The sequence below is a fragment of the Chiloscyllium plagiosum genome, unplaced genomic scaffold, assembly GCF_037043375.1.
Source record: "Chiloscyllium plagiosum isolate Xiang-an unplaced genomic scaffold, Cpla_swu_hap1 HiC_scaffold_22, whole genome shotgun sequence".
Classification (NCBI taxonomy): Eukaryota; Metazoa; Chordata; class Chondrichthyes; order Orectolobiformes; family Hemiscylliidae; genus Chiloscyllium; species Chiloscyllium plagiosum.
Genome location: NW_028270160.1, coordinates 65,315,132 through 65,331,369, shown reverse-complemented (window position 1 = coordinate 65,331,369; position 16,238 = coordinate 65,315,132). Strand labels below are relative to the sequence as shown.

The 16,238-nt window shown below is 41.4% G+C and overlaps 1 protein-coding gene across 4 annotated transcripts; it reads left to right on the top strand.

Moving 5' to 3' along the window:
* Positions 1 to 423: 423 nt before the first annotated feature.
* Positions 424 to 16,148, top strand: hnrnph3 (heterogeneous nuclear ribonucleoprotein H3 (2H9)). Of its 4 annotated transcripts, XR_015760971.1 has the most exons (14): positions 425 to 621; positions 2,353 to 2,385; positions 2,469 to 2,570; positions 2,662 to 2,817; positions 6,147 to 6,290; positions 6,928 to 7,066; positions 8,140 to 8,327; positions 9,491 to 9,583; positions 10,788 to 10,903; positions 11,037 to 11,172; positions 13,965 to 14,051; positions 14,140 to 14,226; positions 14,928 to 15,041; positions 15,795 to 15,932. XR_015760971.1 is itself a non-coding variant. In XM_087999144.1 (13 exons), exons 1-13 carry the CDS (start codon positions 531 to 533, stop codon positions 15,936 to 15,938), a joined length of 1,521 nt encoding a protein of 506 aa, XP_087855270.1. In that variant the 5' UTR covers positions 424 to 530; the 3' UTR covers positions 15,939 to 16,148. The 4 variants fall into 4 exon arrangements, 3 of the variants coding, with proteins under 3 accessions (XP_087855270.1, XP_043568194.1, XP_043568196.1); XM_087999144.1 differs by lacking the exon at positions 14,928 to 15,041 and having other exon boundaries at positions 424 to 621; positions 14,140 to 14,232; positions 15,796 to 16,148; XM_043712259.2 differs by lacking the exon at positions 14,928 to 15,041 and having other exon boundaries at positions 15,795 to 16,148.
* Positions 16,149 to 16,238: the final 90 nt, after the last annotated feature.

Sequence of the window (16,238 nt, the reverse complement as noted above, 5' to 3'; positions counted from 1 at the left end):
CTTCCATTTTGTTCTCCTCTCCCTTTCCCCCTATTTTGGCGTCCAAACTTGTTTAAAATCTACTACATCTAAAACAAAAGATCGGCACTCTAAACCATAAATTCTGTTTCACTTTCTCCACAGATACTTCCACGCCTGCCGAATATTTCTAGAAATTTCTTTAGCATCCCCAGTTCACCAGGGGGCAGGACAAGCTTGATTGACAAGCTTTTAACCAATCCCCGATGAGGATAGCAAAGCGCTCGGGGCCAGCGGGTTTTGAGCCAATGTCCTAGGTATACCCGCGGATGATTGACAAACTGTAAACCAATGATCATGCGACATTAAAGGAATTGGCAGACTCTTGACCAATGAGTGACAAACGGCTGGCCGCAGTGCTTTGTAGGTAAATTCTCGCGAAACTCGGTAGTCGGCGGGTAGGAGCTAGCGCCATTTTGTTGTGTCGCTGGGTGTGGTTGTCGGAGGGATATTGGTGGTGTCAACGTATTTTGTTTGTGTTCTGAGTACTCAAGTCGGAACAATTCAATACGATGGCACAGGAGGACGGTAGTCAGCACCGAGATGTTTTCAGTGCTGGAGATGAGTGCGGCTCCGGGCCTTGTTCCCCGGGCTTTTCTTCCGGTTTGTGAGCGTCCTGGGTTCGCGGCCAAACGAGTCTTTGGGATGTGTTTGATGTTTTGGGGGAGGGAAGGAGTGTTGGGGGTGGGGTGGGGTGGGGTGGAGAGGAGATGGGATGGGATGGGAAGGGAGAGCGGGGATGCTGGTGGTAGGGTGGGGGATGGGGAGGAGGGGAGAGCGGGCCCTCAGCCAGGCCGAGGCCTGTGTGCATGCGTGTCCTCAGCACTAGTTTCTTCCTCCCCCTACTCTGAGATATCTGTAACCCGGGATCACTTGCGGTTTGAAAAATAAGTATCGGCACCTTCAACCGGTCCGAGCGCCCGCGGACTTCGGAGAACTACACAGAAGGAGAAATAAAATTGCGGGATCGCTGATCCGCACTGGCACTGACCCTCCCCCCAACTATCTCTTGGTAGGATAACGCTGCCTTGGGACTGCGCTGGAATATTATATATGCTCGAGGAGAAAGTAACGACTGGAGATCAGAGTCGAGAGTGTGGTGCTGGAAAAGCACAGCAGGTCAGGCAGCATCCGAAGGGCAGGAGAATTTTATTCAAATATGTAGCTTATTCGTAGAAATTTGTCTTTGCTACATGGATAGTTAATAAACCCGCTCAGAATTATAATCCGAGGAGCAGGAGAATCGACATTTCGGACATCAGGAATGAGTCGTGGGGTTGAGACACGTGGGTAGTTCGGAATGTGATAGGTAGATGAAGGTGGGGGTGAAAGTGATAGGTCTGGAAGGGTGGAGTGGCTAGATTGGAAACAAGATGGACAGGTCAAGAGGGTGGTGCCAAGTCAGAGACTTGGGACAGGGATAGTGGAGGAAATGAGGAAATTGGTGAAATCCACCTTGATTCTGTGTGGTTGGAGAGTCCTGAGGCAGAAGATGAGGTGTTCTTCCAGGTGTTGTATGGTTAGGATTTGGACAGGGAGGAGGTGCAGGATCTACATATCCTTGGTGGAATGGGAGGGGGGAGTTGAAGTGTTCAGCCAAGGGGGTGGTGGGTTGGTTGGTGCAGGTGCACCTGATGTCTTTGCATTGGGGAGACAGGATGCCAACTTGCAGATCATTTCAGAGAGCATCTCTGGGAAACCTCTACCCATCTTATCCCATTCCCAAGCCTTCAACTTGGCACTGCCCCCTTGACCTGTCCTACGTGTCCAGCTTGCTTCCCACCTATCCACTTCACCCTCCTCTTCAACCTATGACTTTCACCCATACCTTCATCTACTCCTCCCGTTTATCCCTCAGACCCCGGCCCGTAAGCTTCATTCCTGATGAAAGGCTTATGCCTGAAATGTGATATTTCTTTCTTATCGGATGCTGATTGACCTGCTGTGCTTTTCCAGCACTACACTCGACTATGTGCTCACTGTCCTGCTGTGCAATTTGAGGTCTTCAGAGAATTTAAAGCCTACAGTTGAGCTGAGCATACTTGGAAGAGTGCTCTTTCTGTTTGAAATTCAGATCAGTCACATTTGCCATTTGAAACCAGGATCAGATTTGCTGGAGTGCTCTGGGTGTGCTTGTTGTGCAGAGACAGTAACCTATCTTATTGCAACTTTAATGATTAAGACACTGAAAGTGTATCTTCATTAAATAATTTGCTGATCCCCTAATAAAGGTATTTAAGGCCTGATACAAAATGTTAAAGATCTGGAGCTCAAATAATTTGTTCGTTAAGTTTTACATCTCATCAGAATTAATCAAACATGTTTATTTCGCAGAAATCTTTACCAACTTGGAGCCAGCAGTTGAAGGTAGGTATTGACTTAATTTGTGATAAATTGTATTGTTTGATCTCAGCCTTCGGGTATGTGCTATTCAATGTTTGTAATTGCAGAGAAAGAGCCTGAGATTCCCACAAAAGAAGAGGATTACGTTGTCAGAGTCCGTGGCCTGCCGTGGTCATGTACACCAGAAGAAGTGACGCGGTTCTTTTCAGGTAATCATCTCAAGTGATGAGACTGATTTCAGTTGCTACTGAAGGCACTGCACGTTTGCACTATTACATGCTTTGTGCTCTTTTGTTGTAGAGTGTGATATTCGAAATGGTGTGAACGGAGTGCAGTTTACCACTTCCAAAGAGGGCCGTCCAAGTGGTGAAGCATATGTGCATCTGACTAATGCTGAAGATTTCAAAAAGGCTTTGGCAAAAGATCGGAAGTATATGGGCCACAGATATATTGAAGGTCAGTAATTATCTCTCAACACTGAATAGTTTTCCGGTGCAACAAGATCAAATTTGTATCTGAATAATGGGTCAGTGTGCTGCTTGTGCTGGAGCTTCTGCACATTCCAGTAAGTTGCTACTAACGGAAGTAATGCACACCAGGTAACAGCTAAAGTTGGAGGGACAGAAGACTCGCTCATCACTGAAGGCAATATCGCCATTCTCGGAATCCATCTTCAAGAAGTGTCTGCTTACCTAGTTTTTAGATGTATCTTGCTGGCTATGTAATCACATCTGTCCCTGCCTCCCCTACTTAGGTTGAACAACTAATCCCAAACACAATGTTTTGTTATGTTGTGCACCATTTAAAGTTGTATCTCACTTGGAAATGTGCAGTAGATTCTGTTATGAGGACGTGATACTAGTCATTGGAAGGTAATGAAGAACCAGATATGCAGCCTAACAAATGGATTGCTAAACCTGGTATTGAGCCAATAAGTTGAAAGCTATTGTTTGTTGCTTCCAGATCAGACACTTGTGCATACATTATTGAGGCTGTTGCCAATGCAGACCATACTAGAAATGTTCAGCTGGTCAGGCAGCATCTAGAAAGAGGGATACTGTTAATGTTTTAAGTTTGTAGTCTTTCATCAGAACTGGAATTTGCTACAGGTTTTATTCAGGAAATCTGGCAACAGTGGGGAAAAGCAAAAGAAATAAACAGGAGGTCTGTGGAGGGTTGGAGTGATCCTTGACGTTGGAAACGAGAGTATTCTTTTCTCAAAGGTGTTCTCCAGTCTCACTTCTGAATTGTTTGGGATTTATTTCTTAACTGAATTTTTCTGAATATACATTTCTCCCTAAATATTTGTCTATTTATAGCTTTGGGTGAGTCAAAGATTTATTTTCCAGTTTCTAAATGAGCCTATCAGAATTGCAGTGATTATATTTTCTTGTCAGGGTTTGTCTTTTTGTTAGGATATTTGGGCTACAATTCATTTTTCTTTCCTGAAACTATATGGAAAAGTAATGGAAATGGCTACAAAAAAATCCTAATGTTTCTTTCAAGATTGCTTTGGCGATGGTTCTCCAAGGCAAACCACCTTGGGATTGTGCTAGGGACTAACCTGGCATTGTAAACCCTAGGTTGCCATCCAAAATTCATTGAGGTGACTATTTAGATAGTTCTGGTCCAGGTATTAATATGAGACAGGCAGTAACATGCTAAAGCTAACTTTCATCAGTCGGTCTGTTATGCCTCAGCAATAATGATACTTTGACCGCAGTATTACTCAAGTCTGAGAGCAGATTACTGCAAATGTAAGGATCTGCTGGAAACAAAACGTGCTGGAGGTCATAGCAGGTCAGGCAGCATCCATGAAAAGAAAGCAAGCCAATGTTTCTAGTTGAGATTACTCTTTTGGTCCATATTCCACCAAACCTTTCCTATTTATATATTTATTGAAATGTTACTTTAAACTTCTAATTGTACCTGCATTCACACTTCTTCTGATAGTTTGTTCCAAACAGTCTTTATAAAAGAAGTTCTGTTTTTTTTTTAAATCTTTCTCCTTCCCCTTAAAAATGTACCCCTAGCTTTGAATTCAGAGGAAAAGACATCTGCCATTCACCTTAATCTATACCCCTCATGACCTTTTATAAACCTTTTGAGGTTACTTACCAACCTCTTACACTCCTGCGGAAAAATGTCCCAGTCCATCCAGTCTATTATTCTAACTCCTGTTAGTGCTCCATGCTAAACTCTTTATCCTCAGACTGTGACTCCTGGTTCTGGACTCTTCCACCACTGGAAACATCCTTTCTGCATCTACCCTGTCTAGTCTTGTCAGAACTTTGTTTCTATGAGATCTCCCTCATTCTCAAATCCAGCAAATACAGTCTTACCAGATGCAACCTCTTCTTGTATGTTAGTCCCGTTATCCCAGCAATCGGCCTAGTAAACATTTGCTTCACTCCTCTACAGCAAAACCACCCTTCCTCAGTAAGGAGACCAAAACTGTAAACAATATTGAAATAGAGAGGTGTGCAGGAAATATGATCAGTGTTTCCAGTGAAAATTGGCATGTTAAATAGTGGGGAGAATAACTTTATTACAGGAAGATATAGACAGGCTGCTCAGATGACCTGAAATGGAATTTAATGCTGAAAGTTTGAGATGATACATTTTGGGAGGACTAATAGGTAAGGAAGCTGCTTTGAATGGTAGTCCGCACTTCCCAGGGTCCTATCAGAGACCTTGGTGTGGACACCATTGTTTTTTGAAGGTAACCAGTATATAAGATATGTGGAATTCTTGCATATTAGTCAAGGCATTGAATAAAAGAGCAAGGAGGTTATGGTGGAGCCATGTTGATGTTCATAGCTGCCTGAAAGTGGCCAGGCAAGTTGATAGGGTGGTGAAGGCGGCATATGGCATGCTTGCCTTCATTAGTTGGGGAATTGAGTACAAGAGTTAGGATGTCACATTATAGCTTTAGAAGACTTTGGTTAGGTTGCACTTAAGTGTACTGCATTCATTTCTGGTCACCACATTAAAAGAAGGATGTGGAGATTTTGGTGAGGGTGCAGAACTGGTTAACCAGGATAATGCCTGGATTAGAGGGATAAACTATAAGGAAGGTCTAGAAAATCTAGGTTTTCTCTTGAGTGGTGGAGACTGAGGGGAGTCTTGATGATCAGTAAAATTGAGATGCATCGTTGATGGTCAGAATTCCGCCCCCCCCCCCCCCCCCCAAGAGTTGAAATGCCTGAAACTGGGAGTTTTGCATTTCGGGGGGAGAGTGGTGGGAGTGTGGAATGTGCTGCCAGGGGTGCTGGTGATTGGCAGATACAACAGGGGTGTTTAAGAGCGAGCACATGAAGAATGTGGAAGGATCTGAACCAAGAGCAGGCAGAAGGGATTATTTTAGTTTGGTGTCGTGTTCAGCATACCATTCTTGTGCTGTACAGTTCTACATTCTATCTGTTGTAAGAATATTTGACTCAAATCATCATTTCTCCCATCGCTTCCCAAAATAGGCAGCAGGAACCCCAACTGTTGGAAAAAGTTTGGGAAGCATTGCTTTATCCATTGAAGCGTTAGGTAGTACAATCTTTAATTGCTGTTTAACAGATGGGATCCAGTCATTTTTCTTTGTTCCTTCTAAAGCAAATGTACCCTTCCTCAGTGAACCAGTCTAAGTGGAGATATAAGCATCAAGACAGCCAGTGTCAACTCCTACTCTTCTCCCATCTTTTGAGTCATCCCTGATGGTTTTCAGGGCTTGAAATGGGGTCACATTGTGGATAAACCTTGCGAAACACTGAAGTGTACTGTTTTCCCCATAGTTTTCAAATCTAATGGCAGTGAGATGGATTGGGTTCTGAAACATAGCGGTACCACCCATACTGATACTTCCAACGATGGTACAGTACGACTTCGCGGGCTTCCATTTGGCTGCAGCAAAGAGGAAATTGTTCAGTTTTTCACAGGTATTTTTCATTCATTCATCTAATTAGATAAACTTTTATTTTGTTAAAATTTCTAGTGGGTAAATGCTTTCAACCTTGTCATCTGAAATGTTTAACTGCTGATACTTTAAAGTGTGTTTGTAATGTAAATTTAAAGTCTTAGCAACATTAACGGAAACTGCAAATTATACTGGAGTTAATATTGGTTCTAGTTAAAAGTCTAAAGCAACAACAGTACTGTCTTTATGTTTGTGATATGTACCTAATATAACTTCAGACAGCAGAATGTCTCCATTCTGACTTGTATATAATACTTATTCAGCTGATATAGTTGGATTTCAAAAATGTTTGTTTCCAACATTTACTGCGTGTACCAGAGCAGTCCAGTTTTGAGTTGTAATTCAAATGAATTTTAAAGCTGAAATTTATTCTTTAATTATGTAGAAGTTGAACACTGAGAAATCAGTATGCAAGTTGGGTCACTAACATAAAGTTGTTTTAAACTGTCTTGAAGTTTTACATGTAGATCATAAGCATTTTACATTTATCTGTTGGTAACTGGGCTTTTAATCTTTTATATATTTGTAGATATTGTTGGGAATTGTGCATCATTTAATATTGTTCCCCTTGATGGGGTTATTTTGTCCTTGGGTTAAAGGGTTGGAAATCGTGCCAAATGGGATAACTTTGCCGATGGACTACCAGGGGAGAAGCACAGGGGAGGCCTTCGTGCAGTTTGCTTCAAAGGAGATAGCAGAAAAAGCACTGGGGAAACACAAGGAAAGAATAGGGCACAGGTGGGGATGGACGGACGGGTTGGTTATTCATCTTAAAGTCAAGTTTAAACGCTGGGTGCTGGTATATGACAATGAGGCTGGGACTACACACTGATCTTGCACTCAGTTAAGAACAATGTTCATACACAAATGAAAGATGGTCTTTATAGAGCTGTTCTATTATCCTAAGTTTCCTTGGTAAAAGCTACACATGTAGCTTGATTTGAGTTGTGCCAATTAAAGTAGTGATATGTGATGAATAAATTCAAGTAAATTGGTTTATCAAAAAACATTCAGCAAAATGATTAAATGTTTTGCCTATTTTTAAGACTCACAGCTGCCTCAAATTCTAGGTGGCTTGTGATTTTTGTATCCTAGTAAAAGTCATATTTGGAGTGCTGTGTAAATCTTGTATGGCTGAGGTGGTTGAGCTGTTTTTAAAAATTGTGCATTGGCAGTAAAAATTTCACCACCCCCACCCCTGACGCCCTGCCATCATTGCCAGCACGATGCTTGGTCACTTATGTAACTTTGTGCTCAGCACCTTCTTGTTACTGTACTGTATGTTTTGCTGCCTAACAATGTCCCTTCCTTTACTGTCACTGCAACCTTTGGTTGACTTTGCTGAGTGTGTCCCTCTCCAGTTTCACTCCCAGGCATTACCTGGAGCTCCCTTCTATTTTTCAAGCTGCAGATCAGTGAATGCCCAAGATGATCCATAATGCTTTATTGTAACTACAACGGTTGCGATTGTGTTTTGCTAAGCCATGTTTTCGTGCATTTGAACCCAATCTATTGTTGGTCTCCAAGCTTTGAGGAAATTACTTAACAGAAGAATGGTGTAAATGTTAATCTATCAAAATAGTAATTGTTTGATTTTAAACAGTATGCTTGTATTAAGAAGTCCATTATTAAAATAAAGCATATGTAGGAATAATTGTTAAATTGTGTAGTGTTGGTGTGCACTAGAAACTGCTAGATTGTTGTAAAGTAATCTAATATTAAATATTTTACATTGTTTCTTAATTGCTGTCCAAATCTTTTTTTAACAAGTTTTTGTCCTGAATATTAATCAGTCCTCATTTGTGGTGTAGGTATATTGAGATCTTTAAAAGCAGCAGAGGTGAGGTCAGAGCGTACTATGATCCACCAAAGAGGCTGATGGGACAGAGACCAGGTCCCTATGACCGGCCAATGGGGCGAGGTGGCTATTTCGGCGCTGGTCCCCAGCGAGGGGGTGTTTATGACCGAATGCGACGTAGTGCTGGAGGATATGGTGGTGGTAAGTATTGGTTAAATGGGCATTTGTGCTGCTTAATGTAATTGGAATATCTATGATATCTGTTGTATGTTTGTGCATATATACCTCTGCTGGTTGAAACTCTTTAAAGTTGATTTACTTTTGTCTAAAACGATGGTTATGAAATTCTTGCTTAGAGGCCCTTTGTGTATTAGTAAGGCACACCCTGGATCAGAATTAACCACTAGTAACAGAACTGAGTTGGAGAATACAGAAATCAGAGATAAGAAAATGGCTAAGTAGATGCCTCTTCAAGATTAATCAATCCGATTACACAAACTTCCATTCTGGCAATCATATATTCGTGCTATATTTATTCTGAATGTCAAGTTTCTGACATTAAAATTCTTTCGGCAGCACTGGAAGTATTGTAACTCGGAAGGCCTGTGAATTTTATTTTTGTGTCTCTCAGGCCAACATTCAAAAAGAATTTCCATTAAAATGGAATAAATGAGATTTCCACTAAAATTCTTGAAGTTTTGGTGTTGAGGGGTGCTGAAACCTGACTGGGCTCGAATCATACAGTCTACTCCTCATGTCTACATTTCATTTCACAGCTACTAAACCTACCTTTTGGATATACCTTTGTTTTTCTCATTCAGATGATTTCACTGCAAAGTCTAGAGTCCTCTTTAAACTTCTTTGCAACTTGAGAATGATTGATTTAAGCAACTGTTTTCTTTTACATTAATAATTGGAAGAAGTAAAGATTTAAATACTTCTGTATCCACCACATAAAACAAATGTAAAAGTTGAGGCTATGTGATGTAGGTGAGTTGGGATCATGGTGGGACTATGGCATATGCAACCTACAGATTGTAGAATTATGTAGCATAGAAGGAACCCATTGTTCTTTCAAAACAGTGGTAAAGGATACAATCCATCCTACAGCTGTGCTATTCTCCCGTAAGTTTTTCTCTTCCAAATTCCTTTCTGAACCAGCTGGTTCAGCTTCCTTTTCTGGCCACATTAGTTTTCCAAAATACATCAAAGGCAATGAAGAACTTCCAGTTTCTCCCAAAAGATATCTTTTTATATTTGAATTTGTTATATTTGCCATTTAGAGATGTTTTTCAATTAACTGATCACAGAATTGAATTCTATGAGCAGTGTGTGAATGACTAGTTTTAATGGTTTCTTTGCAGGGTATGGTGGGTATGACGATTACAATGGATATGATAACTACGGCTATGGCAGTGATGACTACGATTGTCCTGGGGCAATGAGAGGTGGCAGAGGTATGTGAGTATTTTTAGAGATGAAGGGGCAAACTCAACTAATGGGGGGAGATAATGAGTGTAGTAGTGATGTGAGGCAGGTTTTCTAGTGGTGTTGGCATAAAATGTGGTGCAGAGTTGCATGCATATTTCATATGTTTCTCCCTGACGTAACTTATGTTTTCCTCCCTCAGCCTCTGAGCTCAGCAACTCATCCTTGGTGATTTCAACCCCCATCTCAATTTATCATGTTTGCTTACTCAAGCTCATTTTCTGCTTATCCTCTATAAATCTTAGCTTTCATGAAATTCCTTGCTCGAACCCATATTCACAGAATCCTCTAGACTTTGTCATCTCATGTAGGCTTGCAAGGCTCATCAGTGGACTACTGATTTTTTTTTTTTCTCTCTATCACATTTCATCCTAATGTATTCAGCCCTGAAACTACCTGTCGCCAGTTCACTTACTATTTAGCCTTTGGCTCTCCACCATAGATTTGTGCAACCATTGTCCCATCTTCAGCTTCTTACTGTTACTAAAAGAAAAAGACTGCAGATGCTGGAAATCTGAAACAAAAACAAATTGTTGGGGAAACTCCAGTCTGGCAGCATCTGTGGAAAGAAAGCAGAGTTAGCATTTTGAGACCAGTGACTCTTATGCTGCCAGACCTGCTGAGTTTCTCCCAACAATGCCTGTTCTTGTTTGAACTTATTCCTGCCTCTCTGGCTGTGTTCTCAATGCAACTGTCCCCTCTCCCTGTAGTCTCAGGGATGTTTGAAGTGGAATTTAGCTTGAGTATTCCCATGTACTTTGCTGATATCTGGCTGTATGTCACCATATCTCTTGACTCCTACACTGCTAAATTTACAGAATTGTCTAATGGAAGTTTTGGATGAGCAGCAATTACCTCCAATTAAATATTTGGAAAACTCAGCCCATTTTTGGATTTTGTTACTCAGTCCTTTTGTGTCAGTTATTTTTTATCATGCATCAGCTCTTATTACTGAGACCACTCCTTGGAGTTGTGCATTGAACACCTGCCTGTTTGGTTGGGCTTTTGGTATCTAGAAGACCGTAAGATATAGGAGCAGAATTAGGCCATTTACCCATTGAGTTGTCTACTGTTCGACTATAGACTGTTTATCCTACTTTGTTTTGCTGCTGTGTAGGTATTTATCTATTGTTTATAGATTTAAAGGTCTATAAATCTGTGTTGTTTTGAAAGGTATGAGTAACCATGGATATGGAGGAGCTGGAGATGCCAGCTCAGGCTATATGAGTGGACATTTTGTACACATGCGGGGTCTGCCATTCCGGGCAAGAGAAGATGATGTTGCTCATGTAAGTTCTCAGTGATAAATCACAGCTATTTGTAAACTGCATGACTGTGTTTCTTATCTTTTGCACTTATTAAAATATCTTTTACTTCAGTTGAAACCAGTGGAGTAATTTTGCCATCTTGTTCCTCTTGTAGTTCTTTTCTCCCCTGAATCCTCTACGTATCCACCTGGAATATGGAAGTGATGGTCGAGCTACAGGGGAGGCCGATGTTGAGTTTGCAACACATGAGGATGCAGTCGCAGCAATGTCTAAGGATAAAGCTCACATGCGTAAGTTTGTAGCATTAATGCTGTCATCTGCAACCGTTGAGATTTTGGGTAGCTGAATTGCATGGAAGAAGTTTCTAGGCTTTCTCACTGTTTCTGCTGAATTTGGTTTTCTTTGTTCCATCGAGGGATCCAGAATTGTCTTCCATTTCTTAGTTGCAGGTGTAGCCAAGGGATATGTACTATCTGGGATCCAATAGACAAGTGTGGGTGCTCTTGTGCTAGGTGTGCATAGCTGTTGATGATAATATCTGATCTTGTGTGAGAGTAATGGCCTCCCAGGTATTATAGAATAAGTACCTGTTGAAGATTTGAAGGAGAAATTCTTCCAGAACAATTATAACAATATGACCAGCTAGCTAGAAACCGGGGAGACTCAGGCAGGAAGGTTGCCTGGAATTGAAATGGTTTAATCAAACTGAAGATTTTTTTGCATTTCATAACCACTACCAAACTCATGCATCTGGAAGTGAATCCAGTGCCAAATCATGAAATGTTCTGGCTCCCACTGTAAATTAATTTGTGTTCTAATCTATATAGTAAAGACCTGAAGATGTGAAACAAATAAAACCTGCTGGAGAAACTCAGCAAGTCTGGCAGCACCTGTGGAGAGAAAGCAGAGTAAATGTTTCATGACCAATGGCACTTAGGGTCAGAGGTATACAGCATAGAAACAGACCCTTCGGTCCAACTCTGCCAGCACCCGGGCCTATATACCTCCAAACCCTTTCTATTCATATACACATAAAGATGCCTTTTAAATGTTGCAATTGTACTAGCCTCTACCACTTCCTCTGTATACATGTACCACCCTCTGTGTGAAAAAGTTGCCCCATACGTCTCTCATATCTTCCCCTCTCACCCTAAACCTATGCCCTCTAGTTCTAGGCTCCCTGACCCCAGGGAAAAGACTTTTTGTCTATTTATCCTATCCATGCCCCTCATGTTTTTATAAACCTCTAAGGTCACCCCTCAGCCTCCTGACGCTCCAGGGAAAACAGCTCTAGCCTAATCATCCTCTCCCTATAGCTCAAATCCTCCAATCCTGGCAACATCCTTGTAAATCTTTTCTGAACCCTTTCTAGTTTCACAACATCTTTCAGGCAGGAAGGAGACCAGAATTGGTTAGGTCACGGTTGGAATATTGTGTGCAGTGTCCTGTACAGCTGCAACACGACCTCCCAACTCCTGTACTCAATACTCTGATTAAAGGAAAGCATACCAAATGCCACCTTCACTATCCTATCTACCCAGGACTCGGGTGGGGGAGTCCAGAACTAGAGGGAAAGGTTTAGGGTGAGGGGGAACGATGTAAAAGAGACCTAAAGGGCAACTTTTTCATGCAGAGGGTGGTATGTGTATGGAATGAGCTGCCAGAGGTAGTGGTGGAAGCTAGTGCAATTGCAACATTTAAAAGACATTTGGATGGGTATATGAATAAGAAGGGTTTGAACGAATATGGGCCTGATGCTGGCTGGTGGGTCTAGATACTCTGACCAATAAAGGAAAGCTTACCAAATGCCATTTTCACTATCTTATCTACTGTGATTCTACTTTCAAGGAGCTAAGAATGTGTGCTCCAAGGTCACTTTGTTCAGCACCACTCCCCAGGACTTTACCATTAAGTGTATAAGTCCTATTAAGATTTACCTTCCCAAAATATAGCACCTTGCATTTATCTGAATTAAACTCCATCTGCCACTTCTCAGCCAATTTGGCCCATCTGATCAAGATCCTGTTGCAATCTGAGGTAACCTCCTTCGCTGTCCAATTCTGGTGTCATCTGCAAACTTACCAACTATACCTCTTAAGCTCACATCCAAATCATTTATATAAATGACAAAAAGTAGTGGGCCCAGAACTGATCCTTCTGGCACTCCACTGGTCACAGGCCTCCAGTCTGAAAAACAAGCCTCCATCACCACCCTCTGTCTTCTACCTTTGAGCCAGTTCTGTATCCAAATGGCAAGTTCTCCCTATATTCCATGAGATCTAACCTTGCCAGTCTCCCATGGGGAACCTTGTCAGGCCCATATAGATCATGTCCACTGCTCTACTCTCATCAATTTTCTTGTTACTTCAAAAAACTCAATCAAATTTGAGACACACTATTTCCCACGCACAGTCATGTTGATTATCCCTAATCAGTCCTTGCCTTTCCAATTACATGTGCATCCTGTCCCTCAGGATTCCCTCCAACAACTTGCCCACCACTGACATTAGGCTCACTGGTCTATAGTTCCCTGGCTTCTCTTTACCACCTTTCTTAAATATTGGCTCCAGGTAGCCAACCTCCAGTCTTCCCGCACCTCACCTGCTTCAGAACGGTTCTGGAGAAAGGTCACTGGACTTGAAACTGTACTAAATTTCTAGGAGCTATGAATCATTTCTAGGTTATTCCAAAGGATTGTTCAGAAAAACTGCATTATGGTAGCTCTGGAGCAGCATATAGGTCCCCTTCATATGGTTTTCTTCTTTTAAAAGGGTTTTATAAACCAGGTGAATTTCTAAGTCAACACTTCGGTGTTCTTCATTGATACTAGATATTTATTCAGTTTAATTTAAATTTTCAAAATTAAGGAATGGGATTTAATCTCTAGATTACTGGTCCACTAACTACATTGCTGTATCTTCAAAATTAACATTAAGTCTAATGGATATTTTAAATGCCTGAAAAAGTACATGGGAAAATGCTGTGTGGTTTAGGTAGCTTACAGGATGTTTTACCTACTGAAAACTGTTGAGGGGAACCTTCCTGATCAAAGCTATAATTTAAGATGCTGATCCTGTTTCAGAGCATCGATACATTGAGCTGTTTTTAAACTCCACTGCTGGAGGAGGATCTGGTGGTTATGGCAGTAACTATGGAGGCCATGCAATGGGTGAGTTGAATTTCAAGCCTGGTCTGTCTGACTTTTTTTAGAAAGAAAATGTCCATGCATAAACCTAAAGGCCTCTTGTCTTCTGCAGGGAACCAGGGAGGCTATGGGACCTCAGGGAACCATGGAATGTCCGGTTATGCTGGTTACGGTGGTCAGAGCAATATGGGCTCTTATGGTAAGGAAAGTTGCAGTCTATTATTTCAACTTGATGTGTTCATAATGTAATTAACTGCCATTGGATACTCTTATGCTGCAAACAAGTTTTTCTCTCTCATCCTCCAACTATGGCTGAAATGAGTGGTCGAGCCGGTTTTGTAAACTCTACTTATAGAGCACGGATACAGGCCCATTGGCCCAACCCATCAATGCTGACCAGGTTTCCTAAATTGGACTATTCCCACTTGCTGTGTTTGGCTCATATCCCCTCTAAATCTATCTTACCCAAATGTCTCTTAAATGTTGTGTACCCGGCTCGACCACTTCCTGTGGCAGCTCATTCTGTATATGCACCACTCTCTGCATGAAAAATTTCTCCCTTGGATCCCTTTTAAATTTTTTCCCTCATTTTAAACCTATGCCCTCCTAGCTTTGGACTTCCTTACCCTGAGGAAAAGACTGGCTGTTCACCTTATGATTTTACAAATATCTGTAAGGTCACCCCTCAGTCTTTTTTTTGAAGTGGAGGAAGAAGGGGAAGGAATGTCCCAGCCTTTCCAGCCTCTCCTTTATAACGCAAACTTTTGTCTCTTCTAACATACTTTTTAAATCTTTTTGCACTCTTTCCAGTTTAATAACATGTTTCTTAACCATAATTTTACACAGTACTCAATGTGGCCTTGTTTAGCTGTAATGACATCCCAACTCTCCTGTACTCAGTGCTCTGACCAGTGAAGGCAAGCCTGCCAAATGCCATCTTCACCACCATGACTACTGTGATGCCACCTTCAAGAAGCCATATAGCTGCACCGCAGGTCTCTCTTTGATAATATGGTAGGATAAGGGTCCTTCCATTAACTGTGCAAGTCCTGGCCTTGTTTGTTTTACTAAAATGCAACACCTCATATTTATCTGAATGAAACGACTACTCCCATTGCCCAGTTAATCAAATGCTGCTGTACCACCAATTTCAGTGTCATCCATATTGAGGGAGTAGATATTCATGTTCTAGTCTGACTCCAATAGACAATTGCCTTTGCCTCTTTGTTAGTGAGCCCAGTGTGTGGGGGATCCCCTGCTGTAAGATTGTCCATTGTGTTCCCTTTTCTGGTTTATTGTATGAATTAATAGATAAAAATGCAGAGAAGTTGGCAGATTTAGAATGCTGTGCAGTCCCATCATGTAGTTGTGATTGGTAATCATCAGTAAGCATCTGAAGAAGGCTCCACAAATATTCCCATTGTCAGTTACACATCAGTACAAAAGATTAGACTAGACTAGACTAGCTGATTAAACTGTTGAAGATCACTTTTTCACTGTTGTTTGGTCAAATTCCAGAACTCCCTAACAGCAACTGGAGGTGTACCTTTGGCAATTCACCACTGGCTTAACAACTGGAATGGGCAACAACCATTCTTAAAAAGCAGAGGTCACCTTACACACTATTGTTAATCAATATCTCAATATTCAATTTTAATATTTTGTATATTAGTTGTAAATTTTCATTTCTACAACTGTTCCAGCTCTATATAATTTGACAGACGATTAATTGCAAACAAGGCTTTATGATTTAATTCTTCTTTCTAGGTCGTCACGGTGGAAACAGCAACGGTGCCGGAGGATACTACGGCAACTCTGGAGGCATGGGAATGGGGAGTAACATGGGAGGAATGGGGAGCATGGGTGGGAGTGGAGCCTGGCGGATGTACCAGTAGTTGTACACAGCCCTAAGGCAACTCTGGCCACGTAGACTTTTTGTTTTAATAATCTGCAGGACGTACTGTTCTGAGTCAATACCCCTGCTCTGTTGCTATAATGGGATCTGTACACAATAGTTTGTTTGTGATAATGTTCCTTCAGATTTCATTTTTGACTTCAATTTCCTTTTTAGGGTAAGAAGAAAATTCTCATATTCAAGTGTAATAAAAGTTTTAAAACACATGCCATGGTTCTATAGTTTGTAGGTGCTGATCAAGGTACATTTAGTCAGAATAAAACCTACCTATTGCTTAATAAGGTAAACTCAAGAAT